This window comes from Arachis stenosperma, chromosome 3 (assembly GCF_014773155.1).
Source record: "Arachis stenosperma cultivar V10309 chromosome 3, arast.V10309.gnm1.PFL2, whole genome shotgun sequence".
In the NCBI taxonomy this organism is placed as follows: Eukaryota; Viridiplantae; Streptophyta; class Magnoliopsida; order Fabales; family Fabaceae; genus Arachis; species Arachis stenosperma.
In genome coordinates, this window is record NC_080379.1 from 104,968,594 (window position 1) to 104,984,294 (window position 15,701).

The 15,701-nt window shown below is 33.8% G+C and overlaps 2 protein-coding genes across 3 annotated transcripts; one reads left to right on the forward strand and one right to left on the reverse strand.

The window, feature by feature from the left end:
- Positions 1 to 4,763: 4,763 nt before the first annotated feature.
- Positions 4,764 to 8,161, forward strand: LOC130970853 (vacuolar protein sorting-associated protein 2 homolog 3-like). The gene is made up of 11 exons (XM_057897054.1): positions 4,764 to 5,020; positions 5,230 to 5,274; positions 5,381 to 5,415; positions 5,520 to 5,570; positions 6,294 to 6,398; positions 6,518 to 6,589; positions 6,979 to 7,050; positions 7,154 to 7,234; positions 7,417 to 7,452; positions 7,548 to 7,603; positions 7,856 to 8,161. Exons 1-11 carry the CDS (start codon positions 4,984 to 4,986, stop codon positions 7,905 to 7,907), a joined length of 642 nt encoding a protein of 213 aa, XP_057753037.1. The 5' UTR covers positions 4,764 to 4,983; the 3' UTR covers positions 7,908 to 8,161.
- Positions 8,162 to 8,654: 493 nt separating this feature from the next.
- On the reverse strand, positions 8,655 to 15,010 carry LOC130970852 (uncharacterized). Of its 2 annotated transcripts, none has more exons than XM_057897052.1 (14): positions 13,430 to 14,217; positions 13,268 to 13,308; positions 12,501 to 12,570; positions 12,109 to 12,257; positions 11,924 to 12,019; positions 11,678 to 11,748; positions 11,229 to 11,290; positions 11,038 to 11,101; positions 10,850 to 10,934; positions 10,255 to 10,381; positions 10,068 to 10,144; positions 9,913 to 9,976; positions 9,638 to 9,756; positions 8,655 to 9,528 (listed from the first exon to the last, which is right to left on the reverse strand). In XM_057897052.1, the coding sequence occupies exons 1-14, from the start codon at positions 13,503 to 13,505 to the stop codon at positions 9,124 to 9,126; spliced, it is 1,506 nt and encodes a 501-aa protein (XP_057753035.1). In that variant the 5' UTR covers positions 13,506 to 14,217; the 3' UTR covers positions 8,655 to 9,123. The 2 variants fall into 2 exon arrangements, with proteins under 2 accessions (XP_057753035.1, XP_057753036.1); XM_057897053.1 differs by lacking the exon at positions 13,430 to 14,217 and adding an exon at positions 14,792 to 15,010 and having other exon boundaries at positions 8,656 to 9,528.
- Positions 15,011 to 15,701: the final 691 nt, after the last annotated feature.

The following is a 15,701-nucleotide window of genomic DNA, read 5'->3' on the forward strand; positions in this document are numbered from 1 at the left end:
AAGAATAACATGATTAATAAAATAAAAAAATATGAATAAAAAATATTTAACCACATTATTGTAGCTCAGTGGAAGCAATAACATTACATTATTTGGTCAGTTTATCTGTATATCATAAACTACTTATGCATTTAATGGATGTGGTAACAGCCTACTTATACGGTTTATTAGATCGTGATATCTATATATTACAACAAAAGCGGCGGTTTCTGGAGCCGTTTAGCGGCGGTTTTGTACCGCCGCAAAACGTTTCGCGGCGGTTTAATGAAACGCCGGAAGATGGGGCGCGGGTAAACGGATAGCGGCGGTTTTAGCTAACCGCTGGAATAACCGCCGTTAAACGTCTATCAATTTTGCGGCAGTTTGCAACCGCTGCTAAATAGCAAATAAACGAAAATAGCATTTATTTTGCGGCGGTTTAGAGCCAAATTTTAGTATTTCTGTTCATAGTTATTAGAATCGGACCGGACCGTCTGGTGGTCCAACCGACTCAATCATTAAACCCGCGTTTCCACCAATAGACCCACAACATGTGGATCACTGTAGAATATTAACTATATAAAGCATTCCACAAATGAAGAAGGTAGGACTCGAACCTGGAAGAAGGAAAAGCTTTAACAATGTCATGTTACCACCAAACCAAATATCTCTTCAATGTATATAGCGCTAATAATATATATATATATATATATATATATATATATATATATATATATATATCATATGAACACAATTGATTGCCACACAATTTTTTGTTATATACTTTATATCTGATCATAGTTATTATAGACACCTTATATATTGGGTAAAATGCACAATTAAATCAAATGGAGGACCAAATTACACAATTCTACCAAATTGAAAAACATTACCCGGATCTCTCAAAAGCACATTCTTATGTAATTCGAATCAGTCTCATTCGAATTAGGCAAACTAACACTAATTCGAATTAGTCCTATTCGAATTAGTAGTACTGCTTGTAATTCGAATTTTTCCAATTTGAATTATGCTTGACATTAGGGTAGTTCGAATCAGGGTGATTCGAATTATGCACGCTAGGACGTCCCTAGTAATTCGAATGAGTCTGCTTCGAATTAATTTTGGACATAGTATATCGAATTAATTTACATCTATTTATATATGATCCAAGCGTATATAAAGAGTACATTTAATAATATCCATAATGAATGCAATAAAGAGTACATTCAATCATAAATAAAAAATAATAATTATAAATATTTTTTATAAATTATTAAAAATCAAATATTTTCTAAAAATATTTATTAAGATTTAGAATTTAGTCTTTAATATTTAAAATTAGTGAAATATTTGCCAAAAACATTATATTTTGTTGGTCAGTTAGCATTATTGAATCTATTAACTACGATAATATGCAGATGATTGATTGGTTTTCATATAAAAATATTTTTATTCTATTTAGTATTTAATTTTGATAAAATATTAATTAATTTTAAATTTAGTTATTATGAATTCTTATATTTAAGAATACAAGTTATGATTGTTATTAAAAAAAATTTAAATTTTTTATTTTAATAAATGCTCAACAAATTATTAAAATAAAAAAATTATAATTTAAAATTATAATTTTGGTAAAATTATAAAGTTTTGAATTTTTAATGACTTATAGAAAATATTTTTAATTATTATTTTTAATATTTTATAGAAAATATTTATAATTATTATTTTTAGAAAATGTTTGATTTTTAATTAGTTCAGAGTATGATTTTATTTTCGTCTTTTACATCCATGTTTGAATGCAAATTTAAATGCCAATAAAGAAAACAAGAAAATCTTATTGGTAAATTTATTCACATGAGTTAACATATATAGCTTATTTAATTTGTGAATTTTTTTACGTAAAACGAATGTAGAAAAAGTATTACGAGTTTAAGTAACAATGATTTAAATATATGTAGCTTAAGATAGTAGTGTTTACTTAACTAGATTATACCTAGATGGTTATTACTAAAGAAAACATTGCAATTGTGGTAATACGGATTTTGCGGCGGTATAAACGAAACCGCCGCAAAATATAAAACAAACCCTACGGTACATATAGCGGCGGTTTTCGAAAAGACGCCGCTAAATGCAAGCCTGATTGAAATATAGCGGCGGTTCGAGAAAAAACACCGCTAAATGTTGTTCTGATTGCGGCCCCAACCAATAACTGCCGCTATATGTGCTGCAGGTTGCTGTTTTGCGGTGGTTTTATAAAATCGCCGAAAAATTTCCGCTGTTATCTGCCGGAATTGTTGTAGTGATATGAAAATCCCTAAAGGGCTAAAGATATCTAAACCATCCGATGAATATTCTCAAGGATTATACTCAGTCAAATTGCAAAGATCTTTATATGGTCTAAAGCAATATGGACGAATGTGGTATAATCGTCTTAATGAGTATCTGGCCAAAAACGGATTCAAGAATGATGATATATGCTTGTGTATTTTCATAAAGAAATCTGCATCTGGATTCATTATAATTGCTGTGTACGTTGATGATTTAAATATAATTGGAACTCCTGAAGAGATTCCAACAATTATAAAAAATGCTGTGTACGTTGATGATTTAAATATAATTGGAACTCCTGAAGAGATTCCAACAATTATAAAAACTCTAAAAGAAGAGTTTGAGATGAAAGATCTTGGAAAGACTAAATTTTGTCTCGGCCTGCAGATCGACCATACAAAAAATGAGATCTTTATTTATCAAAAAACATACACAGAAAAGATCTTGAAGAGATTTTATATGGATAAGTCACATCCATTAAGTACCCCAATGATCGTAAGGTCTTTGAATGTGGAAAATGATCAATTCCGTCTTAAAGAATAAAATGAAGATATCCTTGGTCCTGAAGTACCATATCTTAGTGCCATTGGAGCACTAATGTACTTTGCTAATAATACACGCCGTGACATATCGTTTGCTGTAAATTTACTAGCAAGGTATAGTTCGTCTCCAACCAAAAAACATTGGAATGGAATCAAACAAATTTTTCAATATCTTCATGGAACGGTTGATATGGGATTTTGTTTTATCCCTATGGATCCAAGTCACAATTAGTTGGCTATATTGATGCTGGATACTTGTCTGATCCACACAAAGGGAGATCTCAAACAGGATACCTGTTCACATATGGTGGTAGAGCTATATCATGGAGGTCCACAAAACAGACGATTGCGGCAACATTCTCTAATCATGCTGAAATACTAGCGATACATGAAGCTAGTCGCGAGTATTTTTGGCTCAGAAGTTTGATCCAATATATTCTGTCATCATGTGGACTAATTGATCATAAGATAGCTCCAATTGTCCTGTTTGAGGATAATACAGCATGCATTGCTCAACTTAAGGGTGGATACATCAAAGGTGATAGAACAAAGCATATTTCTCTCAAATTTTTCTTCACACATGATCTTCAAAATTAAGGGACAATTGATGTCCAACAGATCCACTCAAGTGATAATCTGGCAGATTTATTTACTAAGTCACTTCCAAAATCTTTCTTTGAAAAATTGGTACATCAGATTGGGATGCACCGATTTCGAGATATTAAATGATGTTGACAAGAGGGAGAGACTGTACTCTTTTTTCCTTGATTAGTTTTTTTCCTATTAGGTTTTTCTTGACAAGGTTTTTAACGAGGCAGTTCCCATCACAAAGGATATTGTACCCTTTTTCCTTCACTAAATTTTTTTTTCCATTGGATTTTTCTTTAATAAAGTTTTAATGAGGCATAATCCTAAATGGTCATTTAATGAGGAGTATTATGACGAGGATGGATAAGGATAATGGATGTCCATTTATGGGTGGATCATTTTTCCTATCTTAAAAGAAACAAATTCTTAGGATGAAGCAAACTTAATGAAGTTTGAAATGTAAACTTTGTATGCCTATAAATAGGTATGAACTGATGTAAAAAAAACACATACCGCAACAATAAAAATACTCTTCTCTCTTTCATACACAATTCCCTTTCTTTCTATTTCTCTCTCTAAATTCTTAAGTTGCAGTATATATAATACAAGTAAATAGATGAGTTACTTCTATTATTATAGTGAGATAATTATATTAGTAAATATTAATACTAAAATTTTTTATTTATACTTTTTTATTTTATATTTATTATATCTGTCTTATTTATTTATTTTATAATATTAAACTCTTAATTTTTTTAATTTAAAAATAATGTAACGAGCCACCACCAAACTGCACCAACACACTTCAATATAGGTAAAGACACTAATTTTAACATTTTTTATCTTTGTATTTTGTTCTTGATATCTTTTTTTTTTTGTCGATGGATTGGATAACCCAAATTCTAGGTTACACACTCACATACACCAGATCCACACACACATGAAATTCTCCTTTTTGATTAAATTTGTATTACAAAAAATTTGAACCTAAGACCTCTTGATAAAAAAGAGAAACATATATTATTTGAATTAAAACTCATTGACTGATCTTGATATTTTATCTCATTTTTTCTCACATGCGACACGGACATAGACATAGACACTAGGGGAGCTCGACAAATGAGTTAGATTTTGGCAACTGGCCCAAATTACTAACCCAATCAAAGAAAGAAAAATAAGTATACCCAAAAAAGGAAAATAAAATCATAGTCCTGGAGAAGTGCGGTCCAAAGTAAAGGAAACAACACTCCAGTGGAGAAATAAATTAATAAATGCTATAATGTCAAACCAAATTTTTAAATAAATATTCAATCTGCAATGGCTTGATTTTTTATTCGTCGGTTTGGGATACTGCGGAAAAAAATATTACAATAATACCAAAAAGGAAAAAAAAAATTAATAAATACGAGGATGTTTGTTATGTTATGTACCTGCACTCTCCAGCATTGGTTCGGGGTTCTGATCTGAACACTGATTCTCAGTACCCTTTGGAATCCCCTTTCACAAAACCAAGACTTCGACAGATACTACGTTGTGTTCACACACCATGAAGAACATCTTCTCTAAGAAACCATCTCCCAAAGGTTCCTCCTCTTCCTTTTTCTTTCAAATAAAACATTTCTGATTTATATCTCATCATTGCTTGTCCCATCAATTATTGGATGTTTGTTTCAATTGAAATTCTTCTTAATTTACAATGCCCTTGATTTATTGACCTCAAATACTTTTTTTTTCTCATGTTCCATTGGTGTTTTTTTGTTTTGTTTTTTTTTTTTGTTTTGTTTTTTTTCAGAGGTTCTTAGGGAGAGTAAACGAGAAATGGCAAATGCTACTAGAGGTAATGCAATTGATGCAGTTTTCAGTTCATAACTGCTATTAAAGGTGTTCTTGTTAAGGTTGCCAATTTTACATATTAATGTGTTTTTCTTGATTATAATCCACAGGTATAGAGAAGGAAATTAGTGCATTGCAATTGGAAGTAAGTTTCTAATCAAACTCTTTTAAGGATTGAATTTGAGTATCCTATTATTCTTCAAGTTTTGAGTGTTATGTTCTGATGTGGTTGCTTTTCTATATTTTTAGGAAAAGAAGCTTGTTGCTGAGATAAAGAGAACTGCTAAGACAGGAAATGAGGTACATAACTAACCGAACAAAGATCTTTGAAAGCGACTTTGTTTCTAAAGTGTGCAAGTAAAGGGGTATTCGGTAATCGGTACTCACCTTTGATTTGATTTGATGGAAAGCTATTGATTTGCCAGAATTTAGCTGCTGGAATTTTCAATAGAATTATCTGACATTAGTTCGAATCTTTGAGTGGCTGGTATTCACTCTTTTAAGCTATCAAATCACGCTCCTTGATGTATTGTTTTACTCTAGTTTAAAGTATATCATGAATTTAAACCTATAAACTTTAAGGTTGTGTTTAGTAAGTGTCTCAAGATAGGTATTACGGGACAGAAGATAGGGATAAGATAGAAAAGTTATGTCTTTGTCACTATTCTATTGTCTCTAGTTTTTGGATGGATAGAATATCAATCAAATTTTGTCCTTGTACGCTAACGCATTTTGCCTATTTCTAAATCTATTTCCGTCTCCAAATAAGTTTGTCTCTCCAAATATCTCTATAATCATGTATTAAGATAGTTACTAAATAGGGCCCGATGGTGGATATTATGCGCCTTCAATTGTTTATCTTAGAGGCGGACTTGCTTTCGTTGTGTTTTCCTAACTATGATATGCGTTGATCATAGTTTTGTTTTCTGCATTCAGACTTGATCATCTGTTACCATGATATGTTGTTGATATACTGCACGTGGGTTTTTGATATTTCCCTTACACATCATGCATTTTTTTCAGGCTGCAACTAAAATTCTAGCACGGCAGTTGATCAGGCTTAGGCAACAAATAGCTAATCTTCAAGGTAGTCGAGCTCAGATGAGGGGCATAGCAACTCACACACAGGTAGGCCTGAGTTGTTTAACTGTTATCTCTATGGTCTCTTGTTTTTCGTACTTGCGAGTGAGCATGAACGAAAGATAGATGATTTGTGGTCGTTGCTACATTTTTTGTTTCTTACACAGGCGATGCATGCTCAGTCCTCCATTGCTGTTGGCATGAAAGGTGCCACTAAGGCAATGGCAGCTATGAATAAGGTAACATGTTTTTATCTTTATAATTTAGTTATATCCCAAAATTTCTCTTTTCATAGAGAGACTCGAAAGTTCTTTGTTTGTATGAAAGTCTCGCATGATTTTTGGCAAATGTTATTATGTATTTTGACTTGACAATGACATTGAATCAAGGCATTGACCGCTTGATGTGCTAGTGTTTACAAGGTTGGCATTTATGGGTTATTACTTATTATCAGGCTTGTGAGAGTGAGAGAGTTTAGTTTCCATTGAATGGTCAAGTTATTGAAATTTTTCGTTTTTTCAAAGGCTTGTGAGGAATCTCTTTTTGTTATTGGAGTCCATGAAGTAGTTTCTGCATAATTTATTTTAACCGTCTTCACCTGTGCTAAATTCAAGAATCTTGTTTACAGCAAATGGCACCTGCAAAGCAGGCCAAAACTATACAGGAGTTCCAGAAACAATCAGCACAAATGGATATGACCGTGAGATTATGTTTGATTTTAGAATATTTTAAAGTTGGTACAGATCATTGTTACTTAAGTTTCCATGGATCACGGACTATTATGGTGTGTTTTATATGTCCAGACTGAAATGATGTCGGATGCCATAGATGAAGCCTTGGATGATGATGAAGCTGAAGACGAGACTGAAGAGCTGACAAATCAGGTACTGCATTTGGTTTATAGTCTAGTGTATAAGGTTTAGAACTAAAGTAATGATTGTGCATTCGCAAAGTGAGCAATTAGTCCGAATAAGGCAGAAATTCAAGATTTGGTTATTTTGAGGTACCAAGGCTTTTGAAATTACAAAAAGGATTTGATGGAAATTTCAATTGACTTTTCGAACAGGTGCTTGATGAAATTGGCGTTGACGTTGCCTCACAGGTTGGAATCGTTTTCAATAATCTCTACACTGTTATCATTTGTTTCAATGCTTTTGCTCAATCTAATTGATTTGTCTTCACTTTGAACTTTTCCAGTTATCAGCAGCCCCCAAAGGGAGAATCAAATCAAAGAATACCGAAAATGTTGGCAGGTATTTATGATCGAATTTCCTTTTCATCAATAGTTTATCAGCTTTCCTTCGTTCTAAATTTCTTTTTTGAGTAAAAGAAATTGTATAAAAGAAGATTGGATTCCTATATGTAAATTATATTTGCTGCAGGTAACTGGGAATGCCATCTAACATTAATTTTTCATCAATTTTCTTTCTCTACTATGTTAAAACTTTAGATGTTTGATTTTTATGTTCAGATTATTTGACCTTGGAAATTTGATGCATTTTCAGCTCTGGCATTGATGAACTTGAGGAGCGTTTGGCCGCTCTTAGAAACCCATAATATTTTGTTCAAAGATTATGATTCCCATTAAACTCAGTTGTAAATTCTTTCCATAACTCCTTCAATGTAATGGAATGGATTCTAAGCTGAGATAGAGAATATATACCATAGTACTTGTAATTGGGGATGGAAAGAACATTAAATCACAGAACATCATAACTAAGTTTGATGCTATCTGTAAATGCAACTATGCAAAAATACTAAGTTGTTGTATGTTCTGGGTGATAAAAAAATGATGTCCCCATTTATGTTGAGATGCATTGCAATTTCAGCTCTTTATTTTTATTTTATTTTTTATCACACCTTACCAAAAGCATCAGCATGTGTTGATTCTTGAAGCCTCGGCTTCATATCTTGTTCATACATTTTAAGTATTCATGTAGAACTATAGATTGATCATTAAACATCAAGCAAAAAAATCAGCACATAAACCAACCCAAAGGTGGTCCTTAAAGATAGTTTTTTGAAAACTAGTGCTTTTACATTCATTTAGAGGAAGGACTATGCCACGTCTACACCAAAATCAACCCCTAGTATAAAATATATGTCGCTAATTTTAATGGCTGATTTTAGTGTACGAATAACATTTTTGTTAGAGGAAATAAGTAAGAGCCAGAAAATCTCTCTCTGTCTCTACATCCATAGATTGCAAATGTGAGTCGAATGTACGCGCCTTTCTTGACAAGAAATGTATAAGAATGTAAAAGATCATGACACTGAATTTTCTAGTTTGAAACCAAATGCAAGCTTCTCAATAAATTCAATTTCTCAAAGGGTAGGTGGTAATAAACATTATATAGACAGTGTTGGACCTCATGTCAACCGACAATAACACTGTATGATCATCATATCTTACTACAACTCAGTTTCATCTAGTATATATAATAATAATAATAATAAAATATTTTTATATAACAAGAATCTTGTTGGATTCCCTTTTGCATGTTTTTTAAAGAACACATTGTAACCTTCAGGGGCAAGCATGGGGGGCAGAAAATAGTCCCCCGGTCGGAAACAAAAAAAAAAGTGAGGTTTAAGAGATCATGGCATTAATGACCATTAATGACCTCATTGTTGATTCAGTAATATATACTAATATTCACATGAACTTTGATTCTTTCAACAATGCTTGAGATTGTTCTTGAATAAAATCCATTCGAGCATTTCCCGGGGCAATATAGGAGTTTAGAAGACAAGGTGCACCCCCTTTACTTGATTACTTCCTGATATTAAGGTGCTCGAAGTTCCTTAGAGTTTCATCACGCTGGCGTCTTGTAGATCCATTGCGAGTAAAAGTTGCTGGTTTGGTCTCATAAATAGGTTGAATCCGATGTGTGGTGGTTGGATGGCCCCTGCTCGGGGTCATGCCTGGATGAACAGGAAAGGCCCTGCTTGGGGTCATGCCAGGGTTACCGGCATGACCGGTGGGATGACCCCTACTTGGGGTCATGCCAGGGTTACCGTAGCCTCTACTTGGGGTCATCCCACCGTAGCCCCTACTCGGAGTCATCCCAGCATAACCATAGTCGCCTGAGGAAACATGCTTATTTGATGTGACTATAGCCCTTCTTGAAGTGCTCGCATAACGAGTTGTATTGTATTCGTCATATTCATCATGGTGCTGTCAATACAAGGTAAAGCCACCAAACGTCAGAAATTTTGAATAAATGATGCATAGCTTCAGCAATGAGTTAATAATAATAAAGAAAAGTAAGGAAACAAAATATTACCATATCCCTGTGTATTGCTACATCGTCAGAACTTCTGTATCTCATGTGATCAACAGGAGGGCTAGTCATTTGGTTCCTCCGGTCGTATACATCGTATTGCTCTCGGCTATCTCTTCCAACTAAAAGAAGCATGCACATGATTCAGGGTTATATACTTTTCGAATTTGAGACAGGTTAATTAATTTCATTATGATGTAAGCAATGAAAGATAATGATGGCAGAATGGTCTAAAACTATTATATTCTGGAATAGTACTAAGGTGAAAAAGAACAGACCTGAGATCTTTTCAGGTTTGTATGCAGTTGGCCCAGAATTCATAGCTGCCTTGCCGGCACCATTCTGTTAATTGCGACAACTAATGTTAAGTAACCATCAAAATAAGTAAATAGAAAGCAAAAAAATAAAATAAGAAAAAGATTAAAGTGCTAACCCGCCCTCTAGAGCTGCTGTCGCCAACATGTGGATACTTCAGTACAGTCCAGTCAAAAACATAGTCGAATTGATGGCCTACAGCAACAAAATTGTTCAGATTAATTTACAAACACAAAAAAATACTTCGTGTTTCTAAATAATACACTGAATGGATCCTCCAAACTATATGTTTTGGATTAACATGCCTTCTCGAATAAACAGGTCACGGAAAAGTCTCTTTAGATATGAATAATCTGGCTTGTCTTCAAACCGCAAAGAACGGCAGTAATGGAAGTATGATACAAACTCAGCAGGATATGATTTGCAGAGCACCTGTTCATACAAGCATATAATTCAACAAGAGCAGTAAGATTAAGATCTGATCTGAGACAGAAGCAAAAAGGAAGAGGGAAAGTTTTACTGGTTATGCCAAATGCCATATTCAAATGCAATGAAGACAGGATTAAGAATTAACCTCCATGACATCAAACAATTGAAGATCAGGTCTATGTACCTAATCTAGTTTTAACATCATAATCTAGATCTAGATTAACAGTTTGGGGGTATGTTTGTTTCCATTTTTGAAAAATAGTGATTTTGAGGCTCAAATCTTCAACATGATTGAAAAAGCTGAAAACTTGTTTCTTTTTTTCTTTTAAAATAAAATTCTGATTATTTTTATAGATTTATTCAAATGTGTGGAACCTGATTTATTTTTTCAGGAAGGTGATTATTCAGCTGAAACAAACACCTGCTAGTTTTATCGAGAAAAGTCTAAAAGGATCTAGCTACTCTTCATACCTCTATGGGAGTTGATACTTTCTTCTCACTGATTCTATCATATTTTTGTTTTTTGTTGCCAGCCTTAAGTCCCTGCCAGGGAAGACTGAAAAAACAAAATGCAAGAAGGTGATAGTACTAAAAATATATTGTAATAACATCCAAACTCCAGTATCGAGTAGAAAAGATATGTTGGTCGATTATCTTACCTTCCCCTTAAGAAGTACATGAGCACATAGCCAAGAGATTCCAGATCATCCCTTCTGCTTTGTTCTGCCAGAAAAGTAAAGTGCAATCAGATAATTGGAAACGTTCAATACTATATGTAATAACCCACTTCTAATTTTTATCAACAGGGAAAAGAAAAAGAAAGAATAAACTGTACAATAATAGCACTCACCAATTCCAAGATGTGTGTTGACACTTGCATAGCGTGCTGTACCAGTAAGATTCTTGTTTTCCCTGTTCAAGGAAGACAAACATGACTTTTTACTCAAATATTGAAACTGAATACAAATCCCAGGTTGCTTAAGTCCCTGTTTTGGGTAACTGGGTTTGGATTCGCATAATGCACTCTTCTATAAGAGTTAAGTGGAACTTGTGGAACCCGGTTTGATGGTATTAGATAAAATATACTAATATTACAAAAACTTAAGTTTTAAACTTTCCAGTTTCCACTAGAAATGGCATTAAAGCTGGCTAAAGAGATGCCAAAAAAACAAACACGCACACATGCGCACATACATTAAATACCAAGATCATGCAATTATTAAGACTACATGTTTTGTTTTGCTCAAGTTTTCACTTAAATAATGAACCTTAATATCTTGAAATAATGAGGACACTAACCTGTATGGTATGTGTCTATGAGTTTGAAGATCCCTATACTTTTTCGCAAGGCCATAGTCAATAATGTATACCTGAAATGAGATACCAGAAATGATATATAGTTAGAAGAACTCAAATTTGCATGCTCAGAAAAACGGAGTTATGCTTCACGCATCCAAAAATAAAATTTATACAAGTTAGGGAGTAAGCATATAAACTATTCATATGTTGGGAACAAAAAGTGTAAATACAGAAAAAATAACACACCTGATTTGCTTTGCGGCCTAAGCCCATTAAAAAATTGTCTGGCTTTATGTCCCGGTGAAGAAAACCTCTTGAATGCATATATTCGACTCTGTTAATCTGCAATCAAACAATAAAATGAGGTAACTAAAACTTTCAAATCAGTACCTAAGGTGCCTTCTTGGATAATCGTTGCTGATTAGACTTACCAATTGATCAGCAAGCATTAACACTGTCTTCAATGAGAACTTACGGTTGCAATAATTAAACAAATCTTCTAGACTTGGACCGAGGAGGTCAATAACCATGACATTGTAGTCTCCCTCAACACCAAACCACTTGAGATGGGGAATCCCCGCTACATGAAGGAAAAGAACCATATTAGATTACTCAAAATGAGACATTCTACATGGTCTTATAACATTTTTCTTATTCACTTTGTTTGGAGGGGACAAATAAGACCAATTAAAAGACTAAAATATGGAGCATGTTACTAACAACTGCAAAAACATTTTTGGTTTCCCCGTGAAACTTCTACGATTAAGTTAGATAATAATTTTAGCACACCCAATACTAAAAGAATAAATAGATCTAGACTTACTTCCTCCTTGGAGAAGCATATACAATTTCGACTCATAGTGAAGCTGTGGATGCCTGGTCTTCCCAGGCTCCTGAGAAATTCAAACCACAGAATATCATGAGCAAACTAATGTCATTATCTGGCAGTAAAACATGATTCATAATCCAAAGTAAATTGTATTTTAACATTGGGAACCAAAGTGTGCATCCAGCAGCCGTAAAACAAATTACAAAGTAAATACAAATTTACATTTAACATTTCACTTTAAGGTACAAAAATTAGTTTAAAAATCATCTCCAGGATATGTCTCTTGTGTCCCTCTCTGTTTTGGAAGTAATGAAACTATCCTAAAAATTATCCGGGTTTCCATCCCCTTCTGCAAACATATTTTTGTCCTTAGTGGCTTAGTTTCTGTCTCCTCTGTCTTAGGCAATAACCGAACGCTACCTTATTGATCTACGTTAAACCTTGATCATCCATTATCATCCCAAAATCAAGTTAACAAAACATTACGGCATGCCATTTCTTTTGTTATTTATCCAGATAAAAGTTAAACTCATTATCTCATGCTAAATTTCATGCATCCTTATACATAGTAGGAAACTAGGAACCCCCATCTCATTAAGAAAAACAACCTTAACAAAATGTTTACCACCAGAAATAATAAAAGACCCCATGGAGAATCATCCTATCCATTTTATACATTCAAGATAGAATAAAAAATTTTAGAACCATCATAAGAAAAGATTAAGAAAAGGGTTAAAAGAAGCAGAAATTTTTTAACATACCAGCTTACAAGCAACCTCCTCTCCAGTTTGTATATTAACACCTAACATAAGAAACAAAAGAAGAAATATGTTAACATCAACATGAAAACAATATAATAAGAATCAAATTAATTAGTTCAAAACAAACAAAAACAAAAAAAAAGGAAAAAAGAATGAACATACATATAAAGAGCTCCCCAAAAGACCCACTCCCAATTTTCCTTCCAAGTTTAAACTTCCCACCAATAATATGATCCATGATAATCAACTGCTATGACCTTTTTCTGCTCAATTTTGTGTGCCTCAATGCACTAATTGATTGTGCACAATCCCAAACAACAGAGATTCACCAGAGTCCAAAACGAAAAAAGAAAAGAAGAAAAAAATCCAAGCTTGCCTCCAATTTCCAACCAAACCCAATAAAAATTGAGAACCCAGATGATATAATAAAGCTAAATTGGCTTGTTTAGAAAACAAATTAAATTTTGAAAGAACAAAAGATTGAATCAAATTTATGGAATTTGCATCATCCCCATAACGAATGAGGATGAAATTCTTTATTCATAGCATAAAAAGAACCTCCTCCAGCTACATTCCTCCAAAAGGTAACCCCATTGAATCAACCTAGTTCAACAAAAATTGAAGCCCTTAAGAAACAGGACCCCATTGACCATGGAGGAGGAGAATAAGAGGAAGGAGGAGGGGGATTAAAAAAAGAAAAGAAAGAAAAGAACTTGATGGTGGCACAAAGAAAATTATGAGAGAGAAAAAATGAACTTTATGCAAAAGAAAAGGGGGAAAATTGGAAGATGAAATTGAAGGGTATGTTCTGGATTGAGAGATAGGAAGAGACAAAAAGGCAGTTTCCACAAAAACAGAAAGTTTGGAGGATTAACGGAGGAAGCTGTGTCTTGTCTGGTTTGAAGAGAGAGAAAGAGAGAGAGAGAGAAAGGAATGGCCGCAGAAAACAAATGTGCATGTATGAGAGAGAGAGAGATTATAATAAGAAAATCTTGTTTTCTTTTTTTTGACAAATGTTATTTTTGTTTTAAAATATAAATTTTATTTTTTAATAAAATATTATTTTGTCTTGATCTTTTTAGAGTAAATAACTAATTATCAATATTACTCTTATTTTTTTTAGTGTTTTGGTTTTAAAAAAGAATTAATGCTATTCTATCTTAAATCCTATTAAAAATATTAATAAATCTATATATATTTACTCTAATTTTTTAGTTAATAGAGAAAATATGATCTTACAAAGACAAAATCACAACAATAATGAAGAAAATATACCAAATAAAGGAATAATACACATATATTTAAACCAAAATAAAGATGGGCAATATATCATTAAACTTTTTTAGAGTTATAAAAAAAATTATCGTAAAAATAATTTTAAAATAATATATAATAGATGAAAATATTAGGAATTAAGAACGAGAATAATAATTTCCTTATCTATTATGTAAGGGAAACCTTTAGAGGGTTAAATTGGAAAACCCATGCATGAAGAAAAAAAAAAAAGAGTCAAAAAACCAAAACCTTTCTATTGTACTTTCTTTTCCACCCGACACACATTCTTCTGCGTTCAATTTCTTTATTCCAATTGCGCTCTCTATCGTGGCCCACCTCCTCAAGATAGCCGTCGTCCTTGGCCTCCTCGTTGCCCTCGCAGCCACCACCGCTTCCGCCCGCCCCTGACGGACCTTGGTCATCTCCTCCGAGACCTTGTCCCTTTCTTCATCCGACGACCCCTCCCCCCGTTCACCGCTACCCTCGCCACCTTCACCGGCGTCCGCTCCTTCTACCCTTTCTCTTCCGAGATCTTCTTCAACCGTGCCTTCGAGGACTCCGCCGCCGCGAAGATCGACAGTCTCCCTCGCCTCCCCGCGCCCTTCGGATCCTCCACCGAAGAATTCATCTCCCTCCGCGACTGCACCAAGGATATCCTCTCCGTCGTCGCCGCGACTGTACCGTTACGAAGATTACCTCGAGGATGATCGAGAGCGCTAAGAAGTTAGGGCAGTGAAGATCCCGGCGGCGGAGGCGCATACTCCGGCTAAGAATGCGGGATGAGAGTATATATTCAAAATTGTGTGGTTGAGTTAGGGTTTATGAGAGTCGTTTGTGGATTGTTTTTCTATTACAATCGAATATAGTGGAAATTGAGAAGAAAGAAATTGCTTATGATGTGTTTGTAATTTGTTGATTCCGTGTTTAATTCACTGTTTCTGCTTACGATTCGCGTACTTAATACTGAAACGTGTGCTGTTAATTGTAATCGAAAGTGTTAATTATGTTTATGTAACTTGTAATGTCGTTGATAATAGCATTATATGAATTATTTATGATAATCAATATTATGCTGAAGATTGGAACCTGGATAGACAGAGGAGACATACTGTGGGACTGTGGTCCAATGCATTGCTCCATGCTTGATAGTGTTTTTTCA

Bases quoted from the DNA above. Each gene is read 5' to 3' on its own strand.
- LOC130970853 (XM_057897054.1), top strand. From the start codon at position 4,984: ATGAAGAACATCTTCTCTAAGAAACCATCTCCCAAAG. The intron at 7,051-7,153 runs GTGAGATTATGT...TTATATGTCCAG, and splicing joins CAGCACAAATGGATATGACC to ACTGAAATGATGTCGGATGC. The intron at 7,235-7,416 runs GTACTGCATTTG...CTTTTCGAACAG, and splicing joins CTGAAGAGCTGACAAATCAG to GTGCTTGATGAAATTGGCGT.
- LOC130970852 (XM_057897052.1), bottom strand. From the start codon at position 13,505: ATGGATCATATTATTGGTGGGAAGTTTAAACTTGGAAGGAAAATTGGG. The intron at 13,309-13,429 runs GTATGTTCATTC...TTCTTATGTTAG, and splicing joins TTTTGGGGAGCTCTTTATAT to GTGTTAATATACAAACTGGA. The intron at 9,977-10,067 runs GTTAGCACTTTA...CGCAATTAACAG, and splicing joins ACAGCAGCTCTAGAGGGCGG to AATGGTGCCGGCAAGGCAGC.